General features: G+C 42.3%; 1 protein-coding gene across 1 annotated transcript in view; it reads left to right on the forward strand.

Annotated features, from left to right (window-relative positions):
• LOC125486843 (immunoglobulin superfamily member 1-like) overlaps positions 1 to 18080 on the forward strand; it is a 171657-nt gene that overhangs the window by 38202 nt on the left and 115375 nt on the right. The window contains exon 4 of the mRNA XM_048616167.1: positions 6430 to 6527. Coding sequence (XP_048472124.1) covers positions 6430 to 6527 — 98 coding nt within the window. The remainder of the gene's footprint in view (positions 1 to 6429; positions 6528 to 18080) is intronic.

The raw sequence follows: 18080 nt of genomic DNA on the forward strand, positions 1-18080 counted from the left end.
AAGTTTTCTGAAGGTTTTCTGAAGAAGGGTCTAGGCCCGAAACGTCAGCCTTCCTGCTCCTCTGATGCTGCTTGGCCTGCTGTGTTCATCCAGCTCTACACCTTGTTATCTCAGATTCTCCAGCATCTACGGTTCCTACTATCTCTGAACCACTTCCTAAATGCTGAGTTATTACATTCTCAATTAACTCCAGCATTAACCCCACCACCTATGTCAGGCTAACTGACCTGTAATTCCCTGCTTTCTCTCTTCCCTCGTTTTTCAAAAAGTAGGAATTAAATTAGCTACCCTCCAGTCCATTGGAACTCTTCCAAAGTCTATTAAATGCTGGAAAATGACCACCAATGTGTCCACTATTTCTAGGGCCACTCCTGTAAGTATTCTGGGATGCGGAGAATCAGGCCCTAGGGATTTATTGGGTTTTAATCCCAATTTCCCTAATACCATTTCCTGACTAATAAGAATTTCCTTCCCTTCATCCTTCATGCTTGACCCTCTGTCCCCTCGCATTTCTAGAAGGTTATTTGTGTCCTCCTTGGTGAAGACAGACCCATGGTATTTGTTCAACTGATCTGCCATCTCATTGTTATTCATTATGAATTCACCAGATTCTAACTGCAAGGGACCCAAATTTGTCTTCACCAGTATTTTTATTTCACATATCTGTAGAAACTTTTGCAGTCAGTTTTTATGTTTTATGCAAGCTTACTCTCATCCTATTTTCCCCTTCCGAATTAAACCCTTCGTCCTTCTCTGCTGAATTTTAATGTTTCAGGTTGAGAGATACTTCCTCAGAACCCTAGTTCTGCAATTCAGCAATTTCTGTTATTGTTTCTGATTTACAGCATCCATAGTTCTTTTCATTTAGATTTAGTGTAGTTTTAGTGGTACAGACCAGATGTGCTGAAGAGCCTTTTCTGTACTGCATAATTCTATGTTGGAAAAACCCATCTGGTTCACTAATGTTCTTTAGGGAAAAAAACTGCAATCTTTACATGGTCTGGCCTTCATGGGACTCCAGGTCCACAACAGTGAGGTTGACTCTTAACTGCCTTCTGAGCAATTAAGGTTGGGCAATGAATGCTGGCTTCACCAGCAATGCCCATATCCAATGAATGAATAAAAAATTCCCAGTAAGCAGTCAGGGTATGGAATGCACTGTCTGAAAGTATGGTGAAGGTAGTTTCAGTTGAAGCACTCAAGGGCATTAGATGATTTTTTATAAAAATAATCTGCAAGGGTATGGGGAAAAAAGCAGGAGAGTGGCACTCATTAATGATGTAATTTAATAAGCTGGTGCAGGCACAATGGGCCTTGTGGCCTCCTGTGCCACAACACTTTTGTTATCCTATGAATTTGGGACTGTTTTCTTTGGAGAGAAGGCTAAGAAGAGATTTGATAGACGCTTTCAAAATCATGGTGGTCTAGATAGAGTGGATAGAGAGAAACTGTCCCCACTCGTAAACAGAACCAGAGGGCTCATTTAAAACTTTCGCAGATGAAGCAGACATGAGGTAAACAGTTAGCATTTGGAATTCACTACCTTGAAGTCTGATGGCACAGGTTCATTTGCAGCATCAAGAGAGCATTGGATGATTATTTAAATAGAAACAAGATGCAGAGTTGCAGGCAAAAGACAGGAGATTGGTACTAATTTAAAATGTTCAAAAAGCCAGTGCAGAAAAAGTTGGCCAAATGGCTTCCTTCTGCATCAAACCAGTTCTGATTCCACCACAGACCCAGTCCTAATACCCTGAAATCTAAAGCAATCTCACCTGTAGCATTTTGCCAACCATGAGTTCATTTGCTTGATCTTCCTGTCTATATACTTGCTTGTACACTGTAGAGATACTATGATACTACTATGATGATGAACTTCTGTTTTTGTTCCTGATTTACAGCATCCACAGTTATTTTGGTTTTTATTAAGAGAAAAAGATCTTTTAGGAGTAAGGTGAGTGAAAAATATACACAAAAAGGGCACAATAAAAATGAAATGTCTGATCAAAATGGGAAATTAGGTGATTTTTCCCTCAACTTGTTTTAGATTTTGGTGATGATATCATTATTTACTGCAGTGATCGTTAATTCAGTCGCCAGTTAGTTGATCTCAGGTCTTGGCTTGAGTTAGAAATTTTATTTTCTTTTGAATATTGTTTCTTTTCCAATTAAAACAGAGCGAAGTTGCCAGCTTACATACAGGTTTTTGCAGGCCTGTGTTCCAGCTGATCTTCTTGTCTGATACACTGCACTTAAACCATTCCAAGCCCTGTTGCTCAGCAGTTACTTTGTTTTTCCAAAACAACTGGTGTCAGTACAAAAGTATCAACATCCAGCTTCTTTAAATAAAACATGTATTTGTTTAATCAATATATCAATAAACAATTCCACTTTCCTTTGAGTTATGAAAAACAACTCGTTCATTTGCTGTAGCAGAACAGTCCGAACCTTAATTTTTTCCAGTATATATAGCATTTCTAAATGTAATATTTAAAGTGCTTGAACACTCAACCTAAACCAGGTCTCCCATTCTAACACCGTCCAAACTGGATCTCTCTCCTCCCTTGACTGTCCACAAGCCAGGTCTTCTTCTCATTCCTCCATGGGCTAGTTCTCCCACTTTCATCCACGTGCTCCCAAGTGGTGTCTCTCTCTCTCTCTTTCTCTGTGTCTCGCCCAGCCATTTCCCCCCTCCTGCCATCCTCCTCTGCCGGTGCCAGGGGTCAGGTTTCCATCACTCACTCCTCCCCACCACCGCCACACAGATGCACTTGCACACACACAAACATACTCACACCCCTCTAGTTGTGTTTCCCTCTTCCACACGTCCTGAACGGGGCTTTTCCTCCCACTGCCTATGAGCAGGGGTCTCTCTCTCTCTCTCTCTCTATCACTACCCTAGAGCTAGGTTCCCCCTCTCACACCCACTGAGCTGGGAATTCTGTCTCTCCGTGCACGTGCACCCACACACACACACAGAACCTCCCTCCAAGATGGGTCTCTTCACCCCTCCTTATCTCAGGGCTCCCTCTCCCACACCTCTTAAGCCAAGGCTCTCTTTCCCACTCCCCAGCCTAGGTCTCCCTTTCTCACACAACATCCCTGATGCCCCACATTGAGTCACCCCTCTCACCACACCCATCACTTTTCCCCATGCTAGGTCTCCCACTCCCACTTCCACCAGAGCCACATCTCTCTCTTTCTCTCCCCCTGTCACAGGTTGTGTCTTTCCCCCTGTCATGCCCCTTTTCCACACCCTCTGAATAGTTTCTCCCTTTCTCACTGACCCCAGTCTGGGTGTCCAACTCACCCCTCAACTGGTGTCCCTCTCGGTAGCTCAGATCAGGTCTTTTCTTCTTACTCCCCCCCACCACCAAACTAGGGCCTTCTCTCTCACATAGCCCTTCATCCCTCTGCTCCTGAGCCAGGTCTCTTTCTCCCACTCTCCTCAAGCCAGGCCTACCTCTCATATTAAGCCTGGACTGGGTACACCTTTCTCATTCCCCCACCTCCATGTATCAGGACTATATTTAATGCCCCTACCCTGAGGTCAAATTCCAATTCTCCAGTAGGCAGGATCTCCCACCCCCTCCAGGCAAGATGTCCTACTCCCTCCAGGCCAAGGTTTCCCACACCAACCAGGACAGGGTCTCACTTCCACCAGGGCAGGTCTCCCACTCAAAGCAGGTCAGGGCTTTCCACTACCCCAGGCAGGATCTCCCACTCTCATTGGGCTAGGTCTTCTGCTCCCTGGGCCAGGTCTACCACTCCCCTTTGGTGATCCCTCTCTCTTTCCCCAGGGCTGGCCTCCCCACTTTCCTCACGCTTCGTCGAAAAAGTTCTCACTCCTGCCAGAATAAAACCAAAATTAGCTTTTCATTTATTCCTTTCGTAATATAAACAGGAATAGTTGCAGATAAACATTGTGACTTGCAGAGCCATAGATAAATGAAAGGGAGTGGCAGTAGGTAGATTGCAGAAAGTTGGCACAGATGATGGGTCAAAAGACCTCCCTCTGTACTTTAAGCATCCTGTGATATGAATGTGTCAAGCTTTATAAATCTTGTTTAATCATTTTGGCTGTGTCTGACTTCACTATCCTGTTCCACCTCATTCTAAAGATCTGAAGCTCACCACCAGTTTCTCAAAGGTAATTAAGGATGGGCATTAATGCTTGCATGGCCAGCGATGCCTGCATGCCATGAATAAATAAAGAAAGAAATATTCTTCATCTGTCCATCTCTGCTAATATTTGAGAGTGTGTGATTTAATTAATCACTGATGTGCTCTTGAATTGTCTCACAATCAAAGTCCATATTATATAAACTTTCATAATTGTAAAAGCAAACAAGCAAACTCATGCTGAGTTCAACCACTACATGGTATTTCCTCAAAAGTAATTTTACTTTATCTGAGTGGTTATCCAGTTTGTAAATATATTACCATACATAGAAATGCATTCAAAATACAGCTCTTCACACTCTATCCCACACTTGCTCATCTTTCACCCCTGTGCTGTCTCTCTGACCTTACATGACCCATGCTCCACACACCTCATTAAGAAATTCTCAATCTTGTGCTCAAGACCCTCAATCATTTTGCCATCTTCTGCAATTTGTCCCAACCACACAGCCCTCCAGCACATCTGCTTTCTTACAATTGCTTCCTGTTTGATTGATTGATTGAATTATTGTCACGTACCAAAAAAGCTTTGTTTACGAGAGGTACATGCAGATCACAGCAAGCAAAGGAAGTATAGATCAAAAAGACTGAGAAATATACAGGTTGCATTGCAGATTATATTATTTGAGGCTAGAGTTGATTCAACAGTCTAATAATGGCCAGAAAGAAGCTGTTCCCGAACCTGCTCGTGTATGTGTCGTGTTTATGTTGGAAGTCCAGGACAGGTCATCGGTTATCGTCTTGATGCTCTTCACTCTCTCAACTTCAGTTCCGTTGATGTAGGTGGGGGCGTGGTCTCCACCTTTCTTTCTGAAGTTGAAGATCAGTTCTTTAGCTTTGCTGACGTTGAGAGACAGATTGTTTTTATTGTCACCAAGCCCTCTGTCTCCCTTGTGTATTTTGACTCGTCGTTGTTAGGTATCCGTCCCTCTATGATAGTGTCGTCAGCAAACTTGTAGATGGCGCTCATTCGGAATTTGGCAACACAGTTGTAGGTGCACAGGGAGCACACTAGGGGGCTGAGGACGCATCCCTGGGGGGCTCCAGCATTGACTGTTATTGTGGAAGAGGTGCAATTACCTATCCTCACTGATTGCGGCCTGTGGGACAGAAAGCTGAGGATCCAGTTACAGAGGGCAGAGCCGAGACCAAGATCACACAGTTTGAGATAGTCCAGAGGGAATAACGGCGTTGGAGGCAGAGCTGTAGTCAACGAGCAGGAGTCAGACGTAGGTATCTTTGTCGTCTAGATGTTCCAGAGATGAGTGCAAGGCTAGGGATATGGCATCCTGTGTGGACCTGTTGTCTTCCTTCATCTTCCTTTGACCATTGTGATCATATATTAAATGGGCATACATCCAATCTCTGGACTTCACCAAAAATAATCCAGTTTCTCTCTCTGGACTTCACCAAAAATAATCCAGTTTCTCAACCTGTCACTCCTCCTTATTGACCCTTGTTAAAAGCTACATTTTTGACCAAATACTTAAGTACGCTCCCTAATTACAGCTGTGCAAAATGTTTCCAGACACTTTTGTCACAATGCTACATAAATGCAAAATGTTCTTGCACTGCCCGCTTCATTAGAAGATCTTGAGGTATAATCTTACATTTCAGGTACAGAATGACAAATGTATCCACACATCTGATCCATGGTCATCTTTCAGTCATGCTGCATATTCTGCTGATGTTGTAGTTTCCATTTGCTGTCCTGATTTTGTTACTTCTATCACATCCTTTCAGGTAGTTCGATCACCATCAAAAAAACTTTTAGTAATCTCTCAGCATCTTCACAAACTGGAGATCATTGGAGCAAATGATCATATGAAATATGTCAATTATGACCATAGAACAGACAAATGTTTCAGTTGGAGATTAGGAATGGCATTTATCTATTATTTTCAAGGTTCAGTCTTTGTGAACAGTTTGATTCAGTGATGTCTCCTATTGCTGAAATGTTGAACAGTTGTAACAATCGTAACATATTTTCACTGCAGATGACTAGAGCCTATATTTATACTGCCAACACAAAACAACAAGACACACATTGAATTATTTGTGAAATTATTGCAGATTTATTCACAGATATTTGAGATGTCTTACTGCAACCAAAGAGTTGTTTACAACAAGCCTGGAAAATCGTACCTTAAATCTCTGAAATAATTCATTACTGTTCTGGCAGAAATTCCAAAGATAACCATCATATAACCAACAGCAAATGACACATTTTTTTTCTCTCAATTTTAGAACGCTAAATATTTCTGGAGGTGCAGAGACCAAGATGTTTGGGGAAGGCACTCCTGACATAAGGGGCTTTAAGTCTGTTCAAGTCGGAGACATAGTTAGTCAGATCAAGGGACATAGAGTTGGAAAAAAGTTGATCCATGAAAGGAATCCAGCACCACCATAGAATTTGTAAAATGTCGGGCATTTGTGATTCACACAAGACAGGGTATGGACAGCAGAGTTTTATATCAGTAGATCCCCATTGTCATGATTATACAAATGTAATTTGGTTAATTCTTGTCAGATTCATTCCAAGCTATCTCTGGTCAATGAGACCCTTGAGCTGTTCCTGTGCCAGTTTGCTTTTTGAACTCAAATTATGAGAATAAAGTGCCCATTTATCATCTAGAGTTCACTTCAACTTAAGTCAATTACAGTAAGAGACTGTTTTGAGAGAGCTGATGTTCAAAGTGGGATGTCTGATACTGTCTACCTATGAACCATGCAGATTCACAAAATTTATTAAGTTCCCCATAATAAATACATCAAAAGTATTACTTAACAAAGCCTGTCCATTCTAGATCATTAGCTTGCATCGCTCTGGCTGACTGTGGTGTGGTCTTCTGACCTGATTCTTTCTTCTTGCCATGTGGCTCACTGCTAGAAGTTGCTGCTTATCAACACTTGCCAGTCACTATCTCTGTGCATGATCAGTGGTGTTCCTGAATTCTGATTACTTTAGGCAGCGCATGTTCAGTCTGATTGGTTAGGTGGTATGTGATTGTTGCTGTTTTTAATCACTCATGGGGCATTGACATCGCTGGCTGACCAGCATTTTAATGCCCGTCCCTAGTTGCTGTTGAGAAGGTTGTGGTGAGCTGCCTTCTAGAACCGCTGCAGTCCACATGCAGTGTGGTTGACCACAATGTCATTAGGGAGGGAATTCCAGGGTATTGACCTAGCGACACTGAAGGAAAGGCAGTATATTTTCAAGTTAAAATGGTGAGTGGCTTGGAGCAAAAATTGCAAATGTTTGTGTTTCCATGTATCTGCAGCCCTTATCCTTCCAGGTGGAAGTGGTTGTGGGTTTGGAAGGTGCTGTCTAAGGATTTTTGGTGAATTTCTGCAGTACATCTTGCAGATATTACACACTACTGTTACTGAGCATCAGTCGTGGAGGGAGTGGATGCTTGTGGATGTGGTGTCGATCAAACGGGCTGCTTAGTCCTGAATGGTGTCAAGCTTCTTGAGTGTTGTTGGAACTGCACCATTATACCCCTGACTTTTGCCATGTAGATAGTGGACAGGCTGTGGGGAGTCAGAAAGTCATAGAGTCATAGATTCATACAGTATGGAAACAGGCCCTTCAGCCTAACTTGTCCATGCCAACCAGGTTTCCTAAACTGAACCATTCGATTTGCCTACATTTGGCTCCATATCCCTCTAAACCTTTCCTATCTATATACCTACTCAAATGGTCTTTTCAATGTTGTAATTGTACCCACCTCTACTACTTCCTCTGGCAGCTCATTCCATATAAGCACCACCCTCTGTATGAAAAAGTTACTCCTGAAGTCCATTTTAAATCTTTCCCCTCTCACCTTAAACCTATGCCCTCAAGTTATAAATTCCCCTACCCTAGGGTAAAGACCTTGGCTACTTACGTTACCTGTTCCATCATGATTTTATAAACCTCTACAAGGTCACCCCTCGGGCTCCTACACTTCAGGGAAAATAGTCTCAGCATATCCAGCCTCTCCTTATAACTCAAACCCTCCAGCCTCAGGAACATCTTTGTAAATCTTTTTTTCATCCTTTTCAGTTTAATAACGTCCTCCCTACAGCAGGGTGAGCAGAATTGTGTGCAGTACTCCGAATGTGGCCTTAGCAATGTCTTGTACAGCTATAAGATGATGTCCGAATTCTTGTACTCAATGCTCTGACTGATGAAGAGAAGTGTGCCAAACACCTTCTTAACTACCCTGTCTGTAGTGCCACTTTCAAGGAAATATGAACCTGCTCCCCTAGGTTTGTCTGTTCGACTATGCTCCCCAGGGCTCTACCATTAACTGTGTAAGCCCTGCCATGGTTTGCTTTAACAAAATGCAGCACCCCATGTTTTTCTGAATTAAACTCTATCTTGCCATTCTTCAGCTCACTGGTGCAGTTGATCAAGATCCCGTTGTACTCTTAGATAAACTTCTTCACTTACCACTGTACTGCCAATTTTGGTGTCATCTGCAAACTTACAAACCATGTCTCCTATATTCTCATCCAAATTGTTTATATAAATGACGAATGTCCGATTCTAGCAGACCATTGCTGGTCACAGGCCTCCAGTCTGAAAAACAACCCTCTACCACCATCCTGTATCTCCTACCATCAAGCCATGTTTGTATCCAATTGGCTAATTCTCCCTGGATCCCATGTGATCTAACTTTACTAACCAGTCTACCATGCAGAACCTCGTTGAAGCTTGCTAAAGTCCATTTGGACAACATCTCTGCCTTCATCTATCTTCTTGGTCACCTCTTCAAAAAATTCAATCACATTTGTGACATATGATTTCCCATGCACAAAGACATGCTGACTATCCCTAACCAGTCCTTGTCTTTCCAAAAAGTAGATACAGTCTGTCAGAATCACTTCCAAGAACTTACCCATTAGGCTTACCAGTCTGTAGTTCCCTGGATTTTCTTTGCAGCCTTTCATAACTAATGGAACAATATTAGCCACCCTCCAGTCCTCCGGCACATCATCAGTGGCTGTTAATGATACAAAGATCTTTGCTCAGGATCCTGCAATTTCTTCCCTAACTTCCCACAATGTTCTGGGATACACTTGATCAGGTCCTGGGAATTTATCTAACGTTATGTGTTTAAGGTCTCCAGCACCACCTCCTCTGCAATGTGAACTCCTTTCAACTCATCACTATTTATTTTCCCAAGTTCCCCAGCGTCCATGTCTTTCTCCACGGTAAATGATGAGAAATATTTATTTAGGCTCTCACCCATCTCCTGTGGCTCCACATAGACTTTGTTGATCTGTATTGGGCCCTATTCTCCCCCTAGGTACTCTTTAGCCCTTAATGTACTTGTAGAATCTCTTTGGATTCTCCTTCACCTTATCGGCCAAAGCTATCTCATGTTCCCTTTTTGCCCTCCAGATTTCCCTCTTAAGTGTACTCCTACACCTCCATACTCATCAAGGGATTCACTTGATCCCAGCTGTCTATACTTGGCATATGCTTCCTTCTATTCCTTGACCAGAGCCTCAATATCTCTCATCATCCAGTGTTCTGTACTCCTGCCAACCTTGCACTTCACGCTAACAGGAACATGCTGGCACTGAACTCTTGTTATGTCATTTTTGAAAGCCTCCTACTGCCAGATGTACCTTTACCTGCAAACTTTTGAAAGTTCATGTCTAATATCAGCAAAATTGGCCTTGCCCCAATTCAGGACTTTAACTTGTGGACCAGTTATATCCTTTTTCACAACTATTTTAAAATGAGTAGAATTATGATCACTGGTCCCAAACTGCTCTACAACTAGCATCTCAGTCACTTGCCCTGCCTTATTTCCCAACGGGCGATTGCGTTTTGCCCCTTCTCTCGTAGGGCCATCGACATATTGATTGAGAAAGTTTTCCTGAATACATTTAACAAATTTCTCCCTGCCCAAGCCCTTAACACTATGGCAGTTCCAGTCTATGTTTGGAAAGTAAAAACTCCCAACTACTACAACCCTACTATTCTCACAGCTAGTTTCAATCTCTCTACACATTTGCCCCTCAATTTCCTGCTGACTACTGGGGAGGGACAATGGCAGTGAGTTACTTGTCGCAGTATTCCTAGCTTCTGACCTGCTCTTGTAGCTACTGTATTTATGTGACAAGTCCAGTTGAGTTTCTCTGCAATGGTATCCTTCAAATTCAACATCCTTGAGGTTTCGTGATGGTAACACTATTGAATGTCAAGATATTTGATTGTCTCTTACTGGAGATGGTCATTGCCTGGCATTAGCGTGGTGTGAATGTTACTTGTCACTTGTCAGCTTATCCCTGGATATTGTCCAGGTAGAACATAGAACTTTACAGCACGACATCGGGCCGAAAGGCCCACAATGTTGTGCTGAACATGATGCCAAATTAAACTAATCCCTTCTGTCTGCTGTTGGCCCATATCCCTCCATTCCTTGCATATTCACATGCTTATCTAAAAGTCCCTTAAATTTAAAAGTCCCTGTCGTATCTGCCTCCATCACCACCCCTGGCAGTGTATTCCAGATGGCTACCATTCTCTATGTAAAAGCCTGGCCCCTTACATCTCCTTTGAACTTTCTCCTCTCACCTTAAATGGAGATCTTGTTGCATTTGAACATGGACTGCTTCAGTATCGGAGGAGTTACAAATGGTGCTAAACATTGTACAATAATCGGTGAACATCCCCTTTTTTTTGCTCTTATAATAGAGGCAAGATCATTGGTGAAGCAGCTGAATGGTTGGGCCTGGGACACTACCCTGAGGAACACCTGCAGAGATGTCCTGGAGCTGCAACAACCACAACCATCTTCCTACGTGCCAGGTATGACTCTGACCTGTGGAGAGTTTTCTCCCTTATACCTATTGATTCCAATTTTGCTATGGCTCCTTAATGCCACACTCTGTCAAATATAGCCTTGATGTCAAGGGCTGTCACTCTCACTTCACCTGGTTGATTGTGTGACTGATCTCTTAATTATGATAGTTATAGTATTGTGGATGTTTATGTTATGTGATGTTTATGTTATCTCCTGATTGTCTTCCTAAAGTGTTAATACACTGTGGAGCCATCCTCTTCCTCATGGCCTCTATATAATTTAATAAAACTTTATGTCTTACTGTTGAGATAACAGGGCACCTTGAGATCATTCTGGTATCTGTTTGTTGTGATAAATAAAATAAAGTCTAAGATAGAAAAAATATAAAATGCTACATTCAGTTTAGTAATTAAAGTTAAAAGAGCTACATAGTTAGAAAAAATGGTTCCTGAACCATTTTTGTGGTTAGTTCTAAGCAAGGCAATATTGAATAGTCATGTAGTTTAGTAGAAGGTGATTGCTTTTCTTGAGGACACTAGACATGGAGCAACGAAAATTGAAACCTCACGGCTGTTTATATTGTACATAGTGGGACTTTGAAGACAAATTGAAGAGTGTTAGTTCACTCAGTGGTTCTCAGGTCCCTGACGGGCTTCATAGCATTTGCTCTGCAGTCAAACCTTAGGTCATATGGTATTTCTCCCTTGTCAACTGAGGATTCAGTCACATGGTATACTAGTGTCCTGCTCTGATTACAATTATACAGAATATCGATATTTTTAATCAACCTATTCAGTGGTGTTTACCAGACTGATTCCTGGGGTGGCAGGACTGACATATGAATAGAGTCTGGATTGGTTAGGAATGTGTTCACTGGATTTAAGAAGAAGAGTGGGAATCTCTTAAAAAAACCCTATGAAATTCTAACAGGACTATACAGGATAAACACAGGAAGAATGTTGCCAATGAATGGAGTGTTCAGAACCAGGGGTCACAGTCTAAGGATATGGGGTGGGCCTTTTAGAACGAGAAAAAGGTTCTTCACCCAGAAAGTGGTAAGCTGTGGAATTCTCTGCCACATAATGTGGTTGAGGCAAAACATTGAATATTTACAAGAAGGAGTTAGATATAATTCTTAAAGGGTATGGGGAGAAAGTGGGAACAAGGTATTGAGTTGCATAATCATCCATGATCATATTAAATGGCAGAGCAACCAAAGGGTCAAATGTCCTATTCCTGCTCTATTTTCTATGCTGTGACACACCTCTGGAGTAGATGGTATTGAGCCCAGATCTCTTGCTTCAGAAGTAGGGACACTAGCGCTGCACCACAAGTACCCTGCATTATACAGAATATAATATTGGATTAATTGATTAGATTCCTTGAGCATCACTAGTATATAACCTACAAACTAACTCTGAAAAGTAAACTCAATCTTCTATCCTTCATAGTAATGTTACTGGGCGAGTCATTCATCAGTTCAAACTGATGATCTGGAGACTTGAATTCAAGTTCCCAGCACAGCAGTGGGTAGAATTTAAAAATGCTATATAAATAAATCTGGAGTAAAGCAGTAGTCTTAGTAATGATGCTACAAGATTCTGATTTAAACTCATCTGGTTCACAAACATACTTCAGAAAAGGAACTCTGCCACCCTGTCTTACAGCGTAATAGAAGGATATAGAAAGAGGCGCTGTGATCCAATGTGTCCACACCCATCATCAAACACCTATCTACTAATTTCCAGCATTTGGCCCATTGCCTTGTATGCCATGGCGTTTCAAGACTTCTTAACTGTTGTAATGATTCCCTTCTCTATCATACTTTCAGTGAGTGAGTTGAGGTACCTACTAAACTCTACAGGAGAAAACAATTTTCCTTAAATCCCCTCTAAGTTTCCTGTCTCTTACCATAAATCCATGCCCCCTGGTAAGTGAACCCTGTACTGAGTGAAAAGTTTATTCCTATTGACCTTATCTATGCCTGTCATTATTCTGTAGACCTCAATCAGAATGCCCCTCAACCTTCTCTGCTCCAAGGAAAACAACCTAGTCACTCATCATAGCTGAATGGCTCCAGCCCAGGCAACATGCTGGTGAACCTCCTCTGCACCCTTTTGAGTGCAATCAGATCCTTCTTATCGTGTGGTGACTGGAACTGCACACAGTATTTCAGCTGCGGCCTAACTAAAATCCTGTACAGCTTCAGAACTACAGTGGAATGTTGTCAGGGCCCATAGCCTTTGAAGTATCCAATTTCTTCAGCATTTCTTGATATCACATGAAGTGAATTGAATTTGTTAAAGACTGGCATCTGTGAAGCTAGAAACCTGTGGAGGAGACAGATGGATAATCCATTCACCAATTCGGGCTGAAGATTGAAGCAAATATTTTCCAGCCTCGTATTTTACACTGATGTGCTGGGCTCCTCCATCGTTGTGGATCAGGCTATTTGCGTAGCCTCCCCCTCCAGTGATCAGTTTAATTGTTCACCACCAGTCACGACTGATGTAGCAGGACCACAGAACTTAGATCTGATCCATTGGCTGTGGGATCACTTAGCTCTGTCTATTACTTACTGCTTGCCATTTGGCATATAAGTAGTTCTGTTTTGTAGTGTTACCAGGTTGACATCTCATTTTTAGGTATGGTTGCTGCTACTCCTGGCATGCCCTCTGCACTCTTCATTGAACCATAGTTGATCGTCCTACTGGATTGTAATGGAAGAGCAGGGATATGCCAAGCCATGAGATTGCAGCTTGTGTCAGAGTACAATCTTGCTGGTAAGATGCAGCTCTGAGGTTATTCAAAAAATTAATAATAAATGGAAAGTCAGTTTTAGAAAATGGGGTGTAATTTGAGATACTTTGGTGTAGTATTTATCTATGCTGCTCCTGACGTTTCCATTCTTAATGCTGACACTGAATTCCTGAAGTGAAACAAGGTCACTGATGAAACTGTGTTTCCTAACAGTGACGAAAGAAAAGTTCCAATTAGGCAGACGTAATTGCAGCTACTTTGACTTGTGATCATGGTATAATCTTCAAACTTTGACATAACGGAACACTGTGAAGTTCCATTTCATGTTATTGAAAAGCTCTGTGTTGCTGTATGAATTGTGAAAGCTTCTACAGCCTTTATTCTGCTTTCAAGCACTCCCAGCTCTTTCTGCAGATAGACTGACTGACTGTGCAGAAAACCTGTTACATCCCAATGGATACAGTTGCTGTTTTACTGCTGCTTGGTAAGGCTTTAAACCATTTTATTCTAAAAAGTACTGTGATATAGCTGGCATTGGAAATGTGAGGGGCAGAGGAAGTCTGGTGTCCCAGCATCACTCATTCAGTGAACTGAACAAAGTTTGGTGTTTGTTGAGCTCCAGACTGGAAAACTATCAGACTCTCTCTTTAAATGTGACTGAGTAGCAGTGAGAGTGCAAATCTGGTCAGTTCACAATAAAGTGATCAATTTGGTTAGAGAGAAACAGAGTGGCTTCACTGTAAAGTGATTTAGTGAGTTATCTGCTGAGGACAAGAATTTAACTCATTCAAACCCCGCCAACTACCTACACAGAGTTCAAGTCAGACCTATATGTGCAGGGAATCTGTTTGTGGATGACTTGGACAAAGTCTTCCTGATATAGGATAGAAGCATGAGTCAAATTGATTGCACCCCAGTCACTTCTCCTTGCCTGTGGGCTTTGGCCAAGGAAGAAGAGTTGGGTGGGACAGCTGGCTTTCGTTTCCGAAGACCAGCAGGATTGCCTGCATTCCCTTGTCTACAGCATTAACGTATAATGTGAATGGCTGGGGTCCAAGCACTGATCCCTGCAGTACCCAACTAGTCACTGCCTGTCATTATTTGTTTCCTATCTACCAAACAGTTCTTTATCCATCATAGATAGTTAGGGTTAAGGTCAAGGTAAGGATAGTTAGAATCTCTCTTGTTAGAGATGCCCATTGCCTGGCATTTATGTGTTCTTTATCTTACTTGCCATTTTTCAGCCCAAGCCTGGATACTGTCCAGATTTTTGCTGAACTTGCACACAAATTGCTTCAGTATCTAAGGTATTGTGAATGGTCCTACAGTCATAGTCAATGGGTCATACAGCACAGAAGAGGGCCTTCAGCCCATTAAGTCTGTGCTGACTTATCTACAGTAATCCCTCATTCTGGCATTTGGCTCATAGCCTTGAATGTTAAGACATTTCAAGTGCTCATCCACATACATTTTAAAAATTGTGAGGCTTCCTGCTTTTACTACCTCCCAGGCAATGCATTCCAGAACCTCAGCACCCCCTGGGTGAAAAATAAATTTTCTCAAATCTCCTCTAAATCTCCTGCCTTTCACCTCACATTATGCATCCTTTTTATTGACCTTTCAACAAAGAGGGAAACAGCTTTTTCCTGTCCACCCTGTCCATGACCTCATATCCTTTTACACCTCAATAGGGGTGCCCTGTCAGACTTGTCAGGAGATTAGGAGCTGAGTGGCCCTGGCAGATCCCAAACTAGGTGTCACTGTACAGGTTATTGCTGAGCAGCAGCTGCTTGATAGCACTGTTGATCACACCTTCCATTACTTTACTATTGATGGAGAGTAGACTGATGGAGTAATAATTGACCAGGTTACAAATGTGTACAGTGTATACATGGGCAATTTTCCACATTGTCAGGTAAATGCCTGTTGCAACTGTACTGGCACTTAGCTATGGGTTTAGCATGTTCTGGAGCACAAGTCTTAAGTACAAGTCTTGCCAAAATGTGGTCAGCACCTGTATCATTTACAGCATCCAGTGCCTTCAGCCATTTCCTGATGTAACATGGGGTGAATCAAATTGATCGAGCACCACATCTGTATTGCCTGAGACCACTGGAGGAGGCCTAGATGGATCATCCACTTGGTACCGCTAGCTGAAGACTGTTGCAGATGCTTCAGCTGTATCATTTACACTGATGTGCTGGGCTCCCTCATCATTGAGGATGTGAATATTATTGGAGCCTCCCCATTCATCCAATGATTTCTTTGATTTTCCAATGACATTCACCACTAAATCTTGCAGGACTATAATGTTTAGAACTGATCTATTAGTTGTGGAATTGCTTAGTTCTGTCTATCACTTACTGCTTGCTGATTTGTACCCAGGTTGTCCTGTTGGTAGCTTCACAAGGGTGACACCTCATTTTTAGGTATACCTGGTGCTGCTCATTGCAATTCCTCTTGTACTGTTCATTGAACCAGAGTTGATCCCCTGGCTTAATGGTAATGGTAGAGTTCGGGGATCTGCTGGGCCTTGAGTTTGCAGGTTGTTTTGGAGAGTGGTTCTGCTGCTGATGGCCCACTAGATCTGTTTGAAGTCTGTCTAATTAGCATGATGATAATGCCACATAACTGATGGGAGGTATTCTCAATAGGAAACCAGGACATTGTCTCAACAAACACTGTCTGGTGGTCACTCTTACCGATATTGTCATGGATGGATGAATCTGCAGCAGAAGAATTGATGAGGATGAGGTCAACTATGTTCTTCCCTCTTGTTGGTTTCCTCACCATCTGCCTTACCTCTAGTTTAGCAGCTATGCCCTTTAGGATTTGACCAGCTTGGTCAGTAGTGCTGCTGCTGAGTCACTCTTGTTGGTGGTAGTTGTAGATATAGTTACCCCACATATTCTATGCCCTTGCACCCTCAGTGTTCAACAACTGGTGTTCAACATGGAAGCATACCAATTCATCAGCTGAGAGCAAGCACTTGGTGGTATTCAACAGGAACTTTCCTATGCATTCTTGACCTGATGCCATGAGGCTTTATGGGGTCAACAGTGAATGTTGTGGACTCACAGAGCAACCCCCTTCTGACTGTATACCACTGGTCCACCACTTCTGCTGGTGGGACAAGAAATACAGGGATAATGGTGGTGTCTGGGATGTTGTTTATTAGGTATGATACTGCGAATATGACTATGTCAGGGCTGTTGTTTGACTAGTCTGTGAGACAGCTGTCCTACTTTCCATGCCGTTATTAAGGAGTACTTAGGGTAAGCAGGGTGGAGTTTGCTGTTTTCATTTCCAGTGCTTTAGTCAATGCCACACAGTCCATTCAATTTCATTTTCATTTTAAGACTTGTTTGCTAAAACTGATTCTTTTCCTTGGCCATTTCTGAGACAATCAAGAGTCAAATCACATTACAGTCTAGAGTCAAGTGTAGGCCAGACCTTGTAAGGATATTACATTTCCTGTAATGCAAGAAGTTCAGGAAGAATGTGAGTAGAAACTTTTTTGGGAGATAGAAGTAATGACCTGGAACTCGCTACTCATGAAGTTGGTAGATTCTAAAACCATCAATGATTCAAAAAGAATGGGCACTGGTAAGAAATAAAGCTGAAGAATCATCAGAAAGGGTGGGGTGAGTGGGGGGCTGTGTGGTGCCAGAGGAGCAGAGGTGGGGAGGGTTGTTGGTCTGAAGGGATTGTTGAAAACTGACATGGATTTGACGGATTGAATGGCTTCCTCCTATGTTGTAAATGCCCAAAGACTCTGAAATTTTATTTCAGAGGATTATGATTTTTGCAGCTGTGGCTTGTGGTTTCTGTGTTTTTCATGATCAACTGTTTAACAGCACCAGATGCAGACAATAAAATCCCACAGGATGTAAAATTCATTGTAGTGGGAGCCTTCCCAAACTGTGGGTATGTGGGTGGGTGTGTATGTGTGAGTGTGTGTATTTGGGTATGTGGTTTGGTGTGTGTGTGGTTGCGTGTGTGTTTCTGAGTGTGTGGTTATGCGGGTGGATGAATGGGTATTTGGGTGGATGTATTTGTGGGTTTGTGTGGTGTGTCTTTGAGATGATGGTACCCATAGATTTGCTGATTTCTTTCCTTCTCTCACTGCTTTTCCCTGTCTTTTTTTTTATTGACTCATGAGATGTGTATGTCACTGGATGGATCTGCATTTATTGCCCATCCTTAACTGCCTCAAAGCATAGTTAAGATTCAACCACATCACTATGAGTCTGGAGTCACACGTAGGCCAGACCCGGTAAGGACAGCAGTTTCCTTCTCTAAAGGACATCAGTGAACCAGATAGATTTTTAC

The sequence above is a fragment of the Rhincodon typus genome, chromosome 34 (assembly GCF_021869965.1).
Source record: "Rhincodon typus isolate 14 chromosome 34, sRhiTyp1.1, whole genome shotgun sequence".
Taxonomy (NCBI): domain Eukaryota; kingdom Metazoa; phylum Chordata; class Chondrichthyes; order Orectolobiformes; family Rhincodontidae; genus Rhincodon; species Rhincodon typus.